The sequence below is a fragment of the Echiichthys vipera genome (assembly GCF_963691815.1).
Source record: "Echiichthys vipera genome assembly, chromosome: 4".
NCBI classification, from domain to species: Eukaryota; Metazoa; Chordata; class Actinopteri; order Perciformes; family Trachinidae; genus Echiichthys; species Echiichthys vipera.
In genome coordinates, this window is record NC_139829.1 from 24,131,268 (window position 1) to 24,148,444 (window position 17,177).

General features: G+C 40.6%; 1 protein-coding gene across 6 annotated transcripts in view; it reads right to left on the minus strand.

The window, feature by feature from the left end:
• trpm3 (transient receptor potential cation channel, subfamily M, member 3) overlaps positions 1-17,177 on the minus strand; it is a gene marked incomplete at both ends in the record, with an annotated part of 133,644 nt that overhangs the window by 12,873 nt on the left and 103,594 nt on the right. For 3 of the 6 annotated variants that reach the window (XM_083912672.1, XM_083912677.1, XM_083912675.1), the window contains 9 exons: positions 1,559-1,762; positions 4,246-4,474; positions 5,743-6,035; positions 7,343-7,372; positions 9,381-9,521; positions 9,689-9,724; positions 13,312-13,362; positions 13,601-13,735; positions 14,372-14,472. In XM_083912672.1, the coding sequence (XP_083768798.1) occupies positions 1,559-1,762; positions 4,246-4,474; positions 5,743-6,035; positions 7,343-7,372; positions 9,381-9,521; positions 9,689-9,724; positions 13,312-13,362; positions 13,601-13,735; positions 14,372-14,472 (1,220 nt within the window). The remainder of the gene's footprint in view (positions 1-1,558; positions 1,763-4,245; positions 4,475-5,742; positions 6,036-7,342; positions 7,373-9,380; positions 9,522-9,688; positions 9,725-13,311; positions 13,363-13,600; positions 13,736-14,371; positions 14,473-17,177) is intronic. The other 3 variants (XM_083912673.1, XM_083912674.1, XM_083912676.1) reach the window with 1 other exon arrangement.

The following is a 17,177-nucleotide window of genomic DNA, read 5'->3' on the forward strand; positions in this document are numbered from 1 at the left end:
ACTCTGCCTTTGTAGGGCAGCATAGTATAGCAGACCTGGGCAGAGATAACACTTTTGAAAGTTGGTCCAAAAATAAATAATTAGTTGGTTTAAGTTCCCAGGCCACTGAATAGCTACAGTAGTAATAAAACCATCACTAAGAACTCAAAGAAGAAATCACTATTAATAAGGACACAACGGATTTCTGTCTTTTTTTTCAAATATAAGTAACATATGCAGTTTTTTTCCAAGGCATACACAGATAGGGCCTTCAGAATAAATTCAGATGCCAGTGTGTAAATCACACCATGCCTTTACTGTACCGAACATGCAGATTATCGGATCAGCAAGTGGACACATTTGTCACAGTGTGGTTTATCTAAAGCATCTGAGGATAAAACAATACAATCTCCCACTGTGGTGTAGCAGTCTGTGAATATCTGTATGAATCTTTGTGTGATTCATAAGTATCTGAAGGTGCATTAGTACAGTCAGAAGCCAGGGCAACAGGATGGGGCAATGCAACCTCTGGCAGCAGGGTTGTTTGTTTAAACACCAGAGTGCCTCAAAGATTGCATGTGTGAAATGGCCCATTTGCGCTAACTTGCTGGCTGTGCTCAATGCAGATGGAGAGTATGTACAGTGGTACTGAGGGACGCTCACCTTCAGTTCAATCAGTTAATGGAACAACCTTAGATCCAGTTTATGTCTCAAAATTATCTTTCAAATATCCCTGTCTTGCTTTCAGCACACAAACCAGATCTTGGTATAATCTCCAGAATTGATTGGATTGAAATGGAACGAGTCCTAATCCTGCTGTACATCCATGTCTATGCAGATGGACCAACTCTTCCACTGTGAGCTGGGAGAAGGTGCTCAGACTCTGCATGAATTAAGCTCTGCAGCAGCAGGCGGACATAGTTATATAATGCAAAAGCCTGGGTCTCCCATGCTCAGCAGCTGACATGCTGAGTGGTATGCTGCAGCAAGCCATCATCATCATGTGAGAGAGTGAGGGGCAGCAATCAGCTAGCATACAGTACTGTACCTCAATCAGAACTGAGCTTGGAGAGAGGGGGAAAGAGAGATAGAGCTAGAGAGGGATAGGGAACCGAAAGCAAAAGAAATAAAGAAAGAAGCAAAGAGAGAGCTTGGCAGAGAACAAGAAGGACAATAGGAAAGGCAGAGAGAAATAGAGAAGGAGATAGATGGAAGAAGAAACATACACGAGGGAACCCACAAGCGGCGACAGACTGAGACGCTACAACTCCACGAGCATGTCTTCGCTGAGACGACGAGAAACAGGAAAGGCCGATTTGGCTGGAAGCGTTCAGTTGGCCAGAATAGAGAAACGTATGTGTGTGTATAGAACTGCGTGTGTATGTGCGTGTGCATATCAACATCTCATTGATGGACGGAAACAACATGAAACTGGTCCACTGGTTTTTACAAAGGACACAGAATCTGGACTCTGTTTTTAATGATCAGTTTTATAATCTGAACAGATTATGTGTGTATCGTCTAAAGTTTGAACATGTGTATAGATTCTGAGATGCAGGGCTGAGGTGGGTTCTCTCACCACGGAGTTGTACTGCGCCTCACAGTAAGATCTTACTGTGAACTCCATGTCTTCCTCCTCCTTCTCCTTGACTGGTTTCTCAGGCTCCTCCTCTTCCTTCTCCTGCAAGTAGGCCTCCTGATCCTGGGGCATGTAGGACATCTCATCCTTGTTCTTGAACTCCAGACTCAGGATGGAAGGCGGCAGAAGCAGCCCTAAAATGACCTGGGTGATGAGGAAGAGAGTTGTGGAGGTGGAGGTGAAGGAGGAGGAAGGTTAGGGAGAAGAGGTGTACAGTTTCATGAGCAGCGCTGCAGAAATGAGGACATAGAGTCTTGAACAAACCAACCTCCATAATCGGTCTGCGACACATACATTCAGAACTCACATAATATAAATGTGCCCACTTCCCCTTCATGCCCCCGGCCTACGCACGGCTGAATGACAAGGCTTTGGTGTTTACGACAGCTGAGCAAGGGTTCTCATAGAGGAAAGTCAATTACAAAAGCATTAGTTCAGACAGGCAGCATGGGTACTGCGCTGCCACGATGGATGAGAGGGACACATAGTAGATAAAGGACACAGGCGGGCTGTAAACACTTCAGATACATACCAGTCAAACAAGAAAAGCAAAGGAAAGGCTTTCAACGACGCGGGAAGGTGAAGAAGATGGAGAACAGTGTAGTCGTGTGACTATTTATCTTGCGAAGCAGCTGTCTTTAATTTAAGAGTGAAATTGTCTGTTTCATTGCATTGACATAAAATTGAATGGACATTTAAGCATTTAAACTTTACTTTAAATTGATTTCTATGGTATGGAAATTTAGACAATTCATTCATAACAGTAAAGTTAGATAACAAATGATTGCTTACATGAAAAGGACAGTTTCAGGTTGAAGGAATTGGACTTTTGAACGGTGAGATATACAAATAGAACCAAAGCACAGAAAGAGATGTCTTAGCTTCTCGTCAACAGTTGTGTCATGGGGCGGAAAGCAAAGATGTCAGAAGTCAGACTTATTGATGTGTGAAGAAATCAAGGTACCCATCTTTGCAATTCATAGTCCATTTGTAGCCTCCAGTAACCCTGTTCTTAGCTTTAGCGTCTTGGGGGGTAGGAGTTGAATGCGCTCACAGCTATAGCAGCTCAAAAATGTGCACACATATTATCTTGACAACATTTTGACAAGGTTATTTGCTGTATATCATGAACTCCTGTAGGCACCAAATCGTGTTTGTTCAACTTGTGGTTTCCTCTCTGTCTTTCTGCTCCAATGAGCTTGCTTTAGCAGTGTGCACTCTCTCCCTCCCTCCTGTAAAGGCCAAATCCTACTTAAAGCACTTGTAGTCTGCCCTGCTGGGAGAAGCTAGCCAGCGAGACCCATCATCCTGTCTCACTCTGTGTATGAATGAGTGGGAACCCAGCCATTCCTTCAGCAACTCCCTGGGCAACTCTTCATTATAAATAACTCTAACTTCTCTGATCTGAGCAGCTGCCTCCTATCACCCTACCGCCAGACGTCTGCAAAACCCTTGAGCAAAAATCACTCAAAAGGCAACCACCAGTCTTAACTGAAACCTCTCCCCTCGACTCAAATGGATGTCTACCACACGAGCCAACATATAAATATGTGGGAAACAATTTCAAAGTTTTTGAGTAATTAGGGTCAGTTCTTCTGTCCCCTCTGGCTTAAGAAAATGCTTTGTAGGCTTAAAAAATGAAGTTGTGGGGGAAGTTCAACCAGGAGGACCACCTCGCCCGCTACTTGTCACACTCCTAATGTTTCTCTTCCCTCTGGCAGAGGGAGTATTATTATACATTATTAATCTGTTATCATACATTCACCAGATGTGCACACACTGCACTGGACTCTGTTAGCCAGTCATTAATGTTACATGAGTTAAAGGTTATGATTCTTCCACAGACTCGTATCACAGTGTAGGAAAGCACATTGCTATTCAAGGAAAGGTGAAAACTTTGTTTGCCTTATTTGCTGTAACAAGTGTAGCATTATTGCATGACGGAATTAGCAAGATAGATAACAAGCCAATAAGTTTGCTTGCTTTTCGCCGTGCTTGCAATACCAGCAGTGGTGTCCATTTGCCTGCGGTGGTCTGATAAACAGTAAATTCATCAACTTACCAAACTTATAGTTTGTGAACAAAATATAGACCTGTGTTATCCTCATTCCATACATCATTACATAAATAATTTGAATTAGATACATTAATGATAGTTGATGGGTCTGGGTAAAATAGCGCTTACTGCCTATACTTTGTGGCCACTTTGTTGGTTTTTTGGACGATAATATTGTACATCATTTTTTTTCTCACAGCAGTATCATCATTAGGAGAATTTCCATAGCTCCCAACCCTACCTCACGCTTCACACCCCTACATTTCCACACATCACACCTGGTAGTTGTCATGTACAACCACTCTCCACATTCCTGTAAGCCACTCAGAAGATCCACACTGATTTGGGCCACCGCTGCGCCTCTCTCTCAGAGAAGTGAGTGAGTTTTTTCATTACTTTCCCTGCCCAACTTTTCACAGGCAGTCTGAGGGGATTTTAGTGTTACAATACAAATCTACCTCTCTAACTCCAAAGCCTAAAGTCACTGCGAAATGCAAAGACAATGTATTTAATGTAACTATACATCTCTTCACCCTCAGGTTATCTCAAACATCCGGCCCACAACCATTACCTTCAGGCCTGAATTCTTGCGCATGCGCAGGCGTCCCATCCACATGTCGGTCAGCAGCATCTGACTGCAGGTGTGAGCGATAAAATCTCTGTGTTTGGCCGCTACCGCCAGCTGCAGGCAGGTGGCGTTGCTCCAGTTCTTCAGCTCGTACGTCAGTAGCTTCATGGCCATCTGCTCATCCTGTTTATAGGACTGGTCGAGGAGTTCCACTGCCAGCTGGGCAAACTCTCTGGGAAATTAAATGCACGACATATATGGGCGCACTGAGACATGATCAGAGACAGTGACATATTTTGTCCAAACATGGAAAATGTAATTAAACAGCTCAAGGAATTACTGACCATCTGGACAAATTCTGAAGTACATTAGATTTGCATACAAACACTTGCACACATACCGATACAACATTTTGTATCAGTAAATAGGTATTGTCCATGCCCTAAAGCAAGCGTATCTAATTTTCGGTAGTAGTCTGCGTCTACTAAAGAAGTTCTCCAGTGGAGAGCAATCTCTCTTAGTAGTAGTTTGATGTGTTTAACAAGGCACTAACATGGCAGGGTTTTGGAAGTTTTATAAAACAAGAACTCACAATGTCATGATGCACAGCACATGACATTCAGCAGTGTTGATATATATATCAATATATATATATATATATATATATATATAAATGGATAAATGTGTTTCTATTTCTATGAAGGGCTTTTCAAATGAGTAATATGATATATTACAAAATAAAAAAACGTAATATTTTAAACATATTTACACAGTTTTCAAGCGCCATTTAAAGCAAGAACTCCTTACAGAATGCAAGCATGCCTGCATATACTTCTACTCATTATACTTTTATTTATACAACTATCCCTTGAGTTGCTACAAACACACATAGAAAGGCACTCACAAACACCACATATGTAAAGATTAAATGAAGATATACAAATGTATGTAGTTAAATGAACTCTTCGAAGGAAGCAAGCCAAATTCTCTGAGGAAAGAAAATTGAAAATCTGCCAGCTCTGAGGCTGTTCTTTGAAACTATGTGTAAGTATGTGTGTGGGGAGTTTTGTGGTTACTGCTGTTGTGCTTCATTTGTAGCATCTGAAAGATTTCCCCCTAATTAACAATCATTCCCGTAGCCAGAATTTTCATCTCAAGGCGATTACCTTACCTTCATCCTTCATTTTAAATGCATATCCTTAACTAACGAAGATGCATGTTATCAGATGTCTGTATATACAGTATGTCATATACATCTCATGGAAGCCTGGAGTAGTCTGAAACAGGTCAGTTTGCAGGGAAGGAGGTTTATCTGTCCATAGGTGCTGGAGTGTTAAGGCAAACGTTCCCATCTAGACACACCACTCAACTTTGCACGAGTCGCTTAGCGCAGAAATGTTTCCGTGAGATAAGTCGTGCACAGAACTATTGAATAAAACTGTATTTACATATCATGACAGATGGCTTTACATGTGCGTGCACATATTTCATGTCACCCACCTGGAGTTGTGGTTTAGTTCCTGGGAGATGTCATCCACCATGTCATTCTCGGAGGCCTCGTGTGCCATGGCTTTACAGAGCTTACATGCTACCAAGGCCTTGGCCATGGCCTCTTCGCCATGCTGCCAAAAGAACAGCGCCATCTTCTGACGTTTCATAAGCACCGCCCACACCATAAGCTCATGGAAGGGGAAAGAGAAATGGTTGATTTCAGGGTCGTCCAAATCGATGTCCACTTCCTCCTCTCGTTTGCGTGTCGTCTTCTGGCGGCCTCTGCGGATGGGCATGTCATCCTGGTGGAGATCCATAGAAAGTGAGAGGGATGCAAAGAAAAGGAGACAGCTATATTTGGGTGAGACTTGTTACGGATTATATTTATTCCTAGGACAATGATAGAGTGTTTAAAGTTGATGCTCAATAATTTATCATTGTATTGAGTTAAAGCTTGGGACCTGAATTACAGGCAAAACCCAAGAATCTGGATTAAATGTATTTTATAAAATTCCTCGCCCTCCATATGATGAAAGTTTCAATAAAATCTTCTAAAAGGATGTTTTATTTTTTGTCTCTTTTTTTTAACCGTTCCTTTAGAGTTAAAATCTCAACCTGCGGTAATGGTCTCTGTGTCTCCAGGTTGACTCCCTGTTACTGGGGAGATTGATACTACCAATTAATGTACTAATGGCAAGACAGCAGGGTGGCATTCATCTCCAATAATTTCACATTTTAACAGTTGAGGACTACTGACATTTCATGAATTACAGACATCTGAGAAATTACTTCCAGGGATTGCAGGGCTGCTGCTTGCCTTGGGACTGATTATCTGAATGCGATAACAGTATGGCAGTACATTACACAGTAGTACTAGTAAGTGACACTCCATTTCTAAAAAAAAAACCCAAGTTTGTGATTTTATGGATATTTAGAAATGATTGCAGCGCCATAAATGTGTGGCCAGCATGTCCATACTAATTGAATTAGTGAGTAAGAAATTAAGGTAGACTTTGACAGACACAGAGAAACAGAACACACACTGACGGGGAGACGGATTTCAAACAGGCAGACGCACACAGGAATGGACAGCCATGCACATTAGCTATAAATACCTCTGAGAAAACCGTAGACACATGCTGTGATAAAAGCTTTATGATGTGGATACTACATGGTGAGTACACCATGGATAGATGTGAGTACACAAACCATATATTGTGTTATTTTGTAAGGCCAGTCATTACCTATTCAGTTTATTGTAACTGGGCTGTACTGACATGTATCCTACAAGTTATATACATTTATACTGTCTGGAGCCACAAATATGAGAGAAATGTAAATCGAAAATAACTTTGTACAAGGTAGTTTGGAATGCACTAGTAATGTTATCTGACAGGTCCTTCGACTGGCTCAAACGTGTTCACAGATTGCCAGAAAAAAAAAATGCCACAAGGTCTTCCTTTCAAAGACCACAAGGCACACAGTACACACTTAACGGCTATTTTGCTGAAAAAGATTCTGCAGACTGACTATACACTCAACACGTCATGAAGGAGGAGAGTGTTTTAAACAAGGGAGAGGAACATCGAAGGAATGACTGAACACTCACCTCCATCCCCAGCAGTTTCAGGGCTTTGGGCTAGAAAAGCAACAAAAACATAAACAAGCAGAACAAGACCTTGGCGAATGTATTTTATAGAGTAATTCACTCTATAAGCACAACACAGCACAGACTGACAGACAGACTCACTCACATGAGACTAGAAATATTCTTTGATATAATAGGCCGTTTTCTTTAAAATGGCAAAAAAACATAGTATTTTGTTCTTTTGTGATTGACAGTATACTATACAGCAACAATGTCTTACGGTTGCGTGTTTGCATGTATTAAAGCAGAGTATATTTGTGCATTTGGTACAGTACTGTGTATCTGTATTTAAGCAGGGCATGTATGAATTATGCATTCATGAGCCATCATCTGAGCTGGTAAAAATAGCTCAGGTCTCCTGTGGGGTTTTTGATATCTGCATCTATTTCAAGGCTTTGTTCTTAGTTAACATGTTTGTGTGTGTGTGCATGCACGTGACTATGTGGTCGCACGTTCATTTCATCTAGAAAATCACAGTAAATTGGAACCGACTCTTCTCTCTTTCTCTCTCTCTCTCTCTCTCTCTCTCTCTCTCTCTCTCTCTCTCTCTCTCTCTCTCTCTCTCGCGCTCTCTCTCTCTCTCTCTCTCTCTCGCGCTCTCTCTCTCTCTCTCTCTCTCTCTCTCTCTCTCTCTCTCTCTCGCGCTCTCTCTCTCTCTCTCTCTCTCTCTCTCTCTCTCTCTCTCTCTCTCTCGCGCTCTCTCTCTCATTTTGCCTCTTTGCTCAGTCTCTGTCCCGTTTCTTTGCTTTCGCTTTATCTGCGTCTTTCCAGCTGCTTTGTTGCTGCCATGGCAGACATTCAATGAGATAAACAGGCACATGAAGACTCACATACAAACACTCACAAACACACACACTCTCAAACATACAAACACAAAGGTGCACCAATGAGCAGAAATACAGTGTTTCAGACACAGCTGTGCATACTTGTATTTTCACCGCACCTGTGGCGGTGTGTGAGGTATTGAGGCAGAATGAGAGTATTATACATCAGAACCGCAGAACATGAACATAGACCATATATTGTGCAGTGTGTGTGGTGGAAAACACACAACCACCAAAGCACATATATTCAATGATCAGTTCCTCCACTTCGATTGAATGCGTGCTAATCAGTGAGATGAGTTTCTGTAGTGGTTGGAATGAAGTGTGTATATTTTTGGGGATATGATGGCACATGATGAAGAGCCACTGCTATAGATGGATGATTTGTTGCATCGGGTTAATAATAGCCTGTGTCTACTTGATGTAGAAATGGAGATTAACAGGACGGCTGTTATGTTTGACCTCTGCTGATGAACAGCACCTTGATTGCAGGAGACCATGATTTGTGTAAATTTAGTGACAATATTTTTTTATTGTGTTTTTATAATGGATATGGTGAACTTGTGAACTTTTAGGCTGAGATATGTAGGTTCATATTCCTTCCTAGTGCTGCATTAACCAGCATTTTCCATTTATTCCTAGAGAAACTATTTCTTGCCATAATGTAATTCCTTTTCAGTCAAACAGTTTCCTGACAAGAGCCTAATTTTCTAAGGAAAGAATGTATGCATGTATTTCCTGCTTATTCGGTCACAACTAACATGTCAAAAACTTAATCTCTTGTTTCTAAACTGTAGCACTTGAAGCAGTTTTTCTCATTGGATGAATTTTATATACTACATGATTCTTGCAGTTTTTGGGTGGTTTCTTCAGGGTTGAATGAATTTATTGTAAGTCGCTTAGGATAAAAGCGTCAGCTAAATGAATGTAATGTAAATGCTAATTTACTACTTGCATCAGCAAGATGAAGTCTGCCCTTGAGTACACAATGCCTGATTAACATTTTATTATAAAACATAATTTGCCCATATTATTCATCTTGGACTTATCAGGGCTAATTTGATCATGAGTCTCATTTCACCGATACTGGTCCAGTACTTGATTAATTACATTAAAAATTCCAAGATGTTCGTGTTGAAACGCATTAAACGGTGGGATGACAATCATTCACTCACCCTCTTGGGTCCAAAGAGGTTGTGGTACAGAGTTCTGAATCTCTTCCTGGTGTAGTTACACCGATATGCCCCACCCATGAGGTATTCAATGACCAGTCCAATGTCGATGAGGCTGATGCGGTAGTCCGGGGGCAGGTTTCCCTAGAAAACCAGACAGTGTTAACAGGCAACAACCCACGTCACCTGATTAATAAAGGAGAATAAACAAGAGGGAAATAAGAGTACAAAACAAATCACACAGACATACACACTTACAAAATCCATATCAAAGTGTTTTTGGCTATGAAAGACGTGATTATCTGATTCACCTTGAAGTAGATCCAACTGAACCCTGGATATTCTCGCTTGGAAAGAACACACAATGTCAGTGAGCAAGAGAAGGGGAAATGAGATACACAGAATCTCTCAGGCAAGATCTCTCTTCCAGCCTCTTTAATAAATTGTTACCTCAACAGGGACTGTGGTTCAGTATATGTTTTTGTCTTTTCAATTCTTTGAAACTATGGATCTTGGTTTGCATGTAGAAATCTAGAGCTATTCCTCCGATCTCCCAATTGTTTCAACCAAATTTTGTTTACAGTTTCAGGTGTGGTATTACTCCTGAAAGCTCTCCAGAACATGAACATTTAAAGCCTCAAGCTGTAACTTGGAACAGCAGATGAGAATAGTAAGCAATATAATTCATACAGCAAATATAAAGTCTGAGGACAATTAAAAAGGAGGTAAAAAAAATTATATATCATAATTTTCATTTAGGGAAATAATGAGATCTTTTCAGTGAGGTTCAATGCAGTCTTGAAGAGAGGAAAAGAAAGAAAAAGTGGCAATGTCTCATGAGTCTGGAAGAGAGGGGCAATAGCATGAAGGGATAGACTAAAGCTATTAAAACTGGAGGCTACAATCATTATTGAAAGAGAAGGCCCTTTCACATGAGGACTATAACTATGTCAACTCTTGCTGCTCCTCCTTGTGCCTTAAACATCAACCCCAGATCCTGCAGTCATTATTCTGAACCCCACTGTTCCGTTGAGATACCTACACATCTTTATTACCTTCCTTGATACCATCTCAACTCCTCTCCAATCAGATGTGAAATCCTAGAAATCCTCTCTGTCCTACTCATCCCTATCTTGTCCTCATATCCAACGATTCAGTAAACCCCTGTAGGCCATCTGATACACTTTGAAGTAAAGAGACCGCAGATACCGGTTGTCTTTTCATTTGTCCATGGTTCAAAGCTTCACCTCCTCATCCTGTCGATATACAAAGTTCAAAAGCACCAGTCTGCAGTGAGCCAAGACCTCTTTCAATTCCCTGTGCTGATGAAGCTCAAGCTAATAACTGTTTGTTTACACCTTGCATGAATAAAGTGAGAGCTTAGAGTGCTGCCGTTTTAAATTCTGCAGTGTAGTTAGTGAACTTTGAATCTTGGTTGACTTACTAATGAGGAAGTTGCTCTCCTGAAAATGTCTACTACCCCATAGCCATGGCATTATTACAAACATATGATATTAAGATGTATAATGAAATATACATGAAGTCGGTGTTCTCATGTCCTGTTATTTAGTAAGCTGATGAATCTAAAGTAGAAATCATTTTGGCCCATTTCTACTTTCAATTAGCAGAGAAAAGAAGTACAACCACCCATTACATTTGGATTGTTCTCCCAATTGTTACTGATATCTGAGACACTAGGTGTAATGATAACAACCTTTGGCCACAAAACTGCATTGTTCATTTACTCTGTAGGAAAACCAATTTCCCCTTCAGCAGCTGTAGTCCACAAGCCAATCTCTGTGATTCTCTGTTTTCTAACTCAGTTTTCACACAATCTAATGAATGAACTAGAATAAACCTGACAGCAACCTTTACAGGCCCTTACAGCTGTTATTAGCACAGCATCTGCATCTGAATTGGAATAAAACCTGCCAACAGTATCACCAAACAATCCACAGAGAAGAATGAGAAAGAAAACAGCGATGACAAGGTGACTCAACCCGAGGGATGGCAGTTAGATCTAATTAGCATCATACAGTAATACAACACCGACACACAAACACTCAGCTTCACTATGGCGATTACACACAGCTCTGCAAAAAGATGGGGATGTTATGCCATGCACTATAGTGTTTGTTTGCATGTGTGCAAAGTGGCGTGGTGAGGTGTTGTAGAGTGTAAACTTCATGTTCTCTCTGCACCAACTTGAGATCAGAGTTGTGTTTAAAGACAGGGAAAAGGTAAACGAGAAGTGATTACAACATAAGCCTCTTCAGAGACTCCCAGAGGAGCATGTGGCATTACTGTTATCAGTAACTCTTTAATTGATGAACACCTTGCAATGTTATTAGTTGCTGAATCATCTCTCAAAAGTGGGATCATTCCCAACTAGCGTCGTGACAGGTGCTAAAAAGTAAAATAGGTTGCTGTCTTTTATTGCAGTAATCTTTAAGGTGCTATTTTTGTTAAAGTGGGGTTGTATGAGGTACAGTACAGTATAATACACTACTCAGCGTGTTACCTACAGTAGATGGCAGTCAGCACGCCCCCAGTATGGAGAAGCAGGCAGGACTACAGGCATGGAAGCTTAGCAATGTAATGCTGTGGAAGGGGGCAGCTGTGAAACATATTTTAGCCACCTTTAAAAAAGGCCCACCGGGAAAAAAATCAATATCGGTTTAAAGTGAAATTCATCCCAGGCTCTTTTTCGGCAAATTCACTCATCAAATAAGCCTTTGAGACAATTTTTTTTGTGTAACAACTATTAACGGAGAAATCCGGTAGAGATGCTAACAGCTGAATGCAGCTAACAACACTCATTAGCTCAGGGTAGCATGGGAACACACTCTTATCATGCTACTGCAGAGGTTTGGTTTTATCATGAGCAGTATTAGTGAAAGTAAAAAAGCTGCTTTAATGCGTTCACCATGCTGCTCCAAGCTAACTATTGTTAGCCACTGCCGGCTGCTAGCGACTCTCCGGGATTTCTACGTTAATAGTTGTTCCACGAAAAATATTGTCTGTATGGTATATTTGATGACTGAATTTTACGAAAAAGACCCTAGGATGCTTTTACGCTGGAATTACGCTTTAAGTGAACCCTATATTTAGATTATTTTCACAACTTTACTGAGTTGTCACTTCAACATCCCATGGCGGTTATCTATGCTCTCTTTAAAGCTACCAGACCACCTTTGAAAAAAACAGGAATTTACCTTGTTGGATTCACAAAAGTCGCACAATAACACTAACTAACCGATCATGGCAGCTGTAGACCAGCGACTCCCATGTACTGCAGCGTAAAATTGTTGCGCTGATCTACTGTAGGTAACACAAACTTTTCCTTAAACATGTAAACAACACAGTCCTGATTCAAAATAAAGTCTATTTTATGTAACAGAATCAGATGATACTGCATATTGAAAATAACACTTGCACTTACAGTAAAAGTGTTGTCAATAATACAAAATAAAAAGAGAAATTAATCAATTGTGAGCGTCTACTGAGTTCTTCCTTCTCAGCTTCAGTGGTTCCCTTGTGGTCTCAGTTTGCCCAAACTCAAGTTCTATGGATAAAGACTTGTTTAATACGTGTATAATGTGTTTACCATGGTAGTGTGTGCTTTAGAGAAAGAACAGAGTAAATTGCTGAAAAGTCATGAAAGGGATGAGAGTCGTGCATAGCTCTACACAGCCACTGCAGCCCGCAACTCCAGCTGAAAGAGAAAAGCTGGCCTCTATTTGCAGTAACAACAACTAGGGCTACCAAAATGTGGACACACTAATTGATGCAAATAGAGTAAAAACACAATGCAAAAAAAGCAACTGAAACTCTATGTAATCAAATGGGTCTTCTTTAATATACACATTCAAGCCAACATTCCCATAAGGTGTGCCTGAACAGCCACAGAGCTAAAGGGCAGTGATGTTCATACCTTTTTGACATCTCTGACAAGGTGGTACAGTGTGTTGGATGGTCCATGTCTCTGTTGAAAGAAAACACAACATTATCATTACCATCACTGATGGCATCTATAATTCCTGAGGACAAAACTGACCTGCCCTGCTATACCGTTCATTATCAGCACCATGTTTGTTTTTTCGCCATTTTACTCGACATTTTACTTTGAAACTTACTATCCCAACTATTTGCAAAGGAGGCTGTCCCCTAGTTTGTTGCAAAACATTTGTATTTACAATCCATTTATGTGCATTTTTTATTACCGTGTTGTAGAGCTCCTCCAGTCTGGAAAGCGTGAGGAAACGGTGCATACTGACTCCATTTTCAATCAGCAGCTTGACAAAGTCAACTCTGTCCAGAACTAAGGCATCCAGCATCGCCTGCTCCAGGGAACCAACCTAAGGCACATGGAGAATGGAGAATACATATACTGATAATGCCCTACGCAGAGCACACCTTGTACCATAAACATTACAGGGCCACTGGATGGTAATAAATAAAGAGCACCATCATTTACCAATAACATGTCTTCCAGACTAAAAAACCAAAATAAAGTTGAAATAATATTTCAAGATAGCTACAAATTAGTATACATGGAAAACTTCAAAAAATGCATACTTCTCAATTATGTTCCCAGATAACAACAGCAGTCCTTGATTATTGTTTGCACCCATTTGTAAGTAGCTGAACTGTTCACCCATGACTGATCCTGAGCTGCATTTTGCATCCAAATTGCAGTTTTAAGCTGTACGTTTCCTTTTATCTTCTCATCATTTTGTATTCATGCCAAGCATTTTAAGTTGTATTTCTTGTATGCAATATAAATTGTTATGAATATTATCAGCTGTTGAGGACAGTTCCTGTAAATAAATGTCAGGCACCGTACAATTCAAGACTGAGTTAAAATTACCTTTTTAGGCGGCACAGTATACCATAATGTAATATTAGTGAGAATGCACCTAGAACAAACAAATACAAAGATTTCTGCTGCAGTTTGCACATTGTGGTCTATACTGTTTATGGTTCTTTCTTACAGGCCACTGCTGTCCGTAGATGAAGATTTGACTGCGGGCTATGTCCACTCTGTTCCAAGCCAGAGCCAAACTCAGCTGGTCAGGTGCTGAAGCATTGGCCCCTAAGAGAGGATACAAGTGAGTTGAGAGACATGTTAGATATGGATAGCACTGATGTGTGACTGCCTGGACCAAAACTTATGCAGACTTATGATGGCTATCTCTTTTATTTAAATTCTAGGATTCAGGGCTTCTTTTGTTGGCTGCATAGCTTTTTCTGTGTGGCGTACAGAAGGAGATGTCTTCCCATTAGAGAATGACAGCTTAGTCTTTGTAGTATGACTTAATTTCACGCTCCACCACACCCCTGCATAAGATGTGGAATTCAACTGTGTTCTCCTTTGATTTGCTGTGTCCGTGAACTTCATTTACAGTGGTCTGGTCCTCCTGGAACATCAACATGACTTTGAGTAGAAGGAGAAAAATAACCATGGTACACATACACAAACACAAACACACACACACCTTACACACACACACACACACACACACACACACACACACACACACACACATTAAAATTAAATTCAACACAACAACAACAAGACAATTCTGGATAGATTTATACTGAAGTACAGGCAAGACAACAAAAAAACATGACTCAAGGGCACACTGGCAAATAAGGATAAAATAAAAGTGTTGGATGACATTGCTGAAGGAAGGCCCTCTTCGTCCTCTTCTGTCATCCTCCCTTCTCTCATCATTGTGATAGCTTTGCTGCATGCCATTACTGTTTGAAAAGGACACATTGTCTGATGTAGATCAGTTGAGATACTCGAAATGCAGTGCTGGTGTGTTTGTCTGGTGATTTCCCTTTAAAATGTAACTTGTTAACTTGTAATTATGTTTGCACACATCTGTAGTTTAATTTAAACACCCCGCAAATGTAAGAAAATGATTAGGATGGTGTTTATGATCATCTTACCCTAAAAACACTTGAGAAATGGAGACCCAGTATGCACAGTAAAAACCTCTAACTGTAGGTCGCAGCAGCACTGGAGCCCCTGCTTATTGTTTATTGGTTATCTTATACTGTATTTTTTTTTTTTTTATACCTCCCTTGTTTTTGTAAGCTGCTGGAAATTCAATTTCCTTGCGGGAGTTCATCCCAAAGGGATCAAAAGTATTTCTTCCAGGAGTGTAGAAAACAGTGGTGTTAAACAGATTCCCTGTGAAAATGCAATAAAGTATTTGCAGCTGTTCTCTGTTTTAGTGGCACAATTTATCTCAGCCTTTAGAGAAATCCACTGCAATATAAAGTATAATAATCCCTTGTGCGTAGACAAGACTGTGTAATTTTTAATAAGCCCAGAAGTATCATCACTTTATAATGTGCTCTCTGCATCTTAAAGGCCTGCACAGCATTAAGGGAGCTCAATGATATGAGTTCAGACAGAGCCCTGCTTATGAGATGCAGAGCCCACTAATAAGAGCTTTAGTGGAGATATATGTATATTAAAAGTAGGGGTGGCCTTGCTTTATCAAAGGCCTATGGTCTCACTCAGTGTGCCTGCAGGGAGGTTGAACTGCAGCCAACTGACTTCATGGAACCAATCATCAGGATATCAACTACTTCAGACAGCAGACCATCAGTTACTCTAAACTCTCCTGCAGTTTCCTTACTGTTTCCACTTCTCTAATCTCTACTCTTTTACACATTCACTCATTTCATTCTTGCTCTTGCTCTGTTCTCCCCTCACCGTGTATTCCTGACTGTGCTGTGCCTTGCTGAGCTTCAGGCAGTAGCTTAGTTCTTCAGCGAAGGAGTCTAATCCAGTGTTTTAAAAAGCTCTCAGGCAGGACGTGACTGATTTAATTTTACACTAGAAGCCTTAATGCGTCTCATTCACTCAGCCGCAGAATATGACTTGCATGTAAAATGACCCTCATGCTGTGTACCATAATGCATTTTTTGCACCTTTTCTGTGTTTCCCAATCATCGTCTCCCTTCGATGATCTTCTCCTTTTAATGTCCCTTTTCATATTCTCTTTCTTTGATTTCAATAACTCCCTTCATTCATTAATCTACATGTCATTCCTATCACAATGTTAAATGAAATAAATGGAAAAAAAAAGGGTACAAAAGTGAACAGAAATGAAAGCCCCAAAGGGAGTTGACATAATACATGAGTGAAATGTGTACACAAGAAAAGTAATAGGGCAAGAGAGCAAGAGTCTGAGATAGAGACAAAGATCAGGGAGGGATGCCTGGGCCAAAGAAATCATGTCTCTCGACTGCCACACATAAATTATGTAACATGTATAGCTGTGTGTTTGAGAAAGAGAATGCCTGCAAACAAGTTCCTTGAGAGCAACTGTGATCAATATAAGCTGTAGAACAACCAATCGAAAGTATGGATCTATGAATCCTGTGGGAGTGTGTGGGTGAATGTGTTTGTGTGTGTGTGTGTGTGTGTGTGTGTGCGTGTGTGCGTGTGTGTGTGTGTGTGTGTGTGTGTGTGTGTGCGTGTGTATGCGTGTAGTGGGTTTAGTTTAATTGCTTGGTTTGCACTTGAAGAGTTTTCAATTTGGTAAGTCAATTTGGTCCAATTCCTTACCCTTATTGATAAATGCATTACAATCAATTACACTGTAGGGATCGCGGCTGTATATCTCTCTGTATCTTACTGTATCATGCTATAGGTCTGTGCTGCTGTCACCATGCTGATTGATTATTCTGTGTTGCAGTGTCATATGAGGTGGGGAACATGAACATAAATATGCATTTTTGAATTAGAGATTCATCCATAGTGGATCTTTAAAGGCA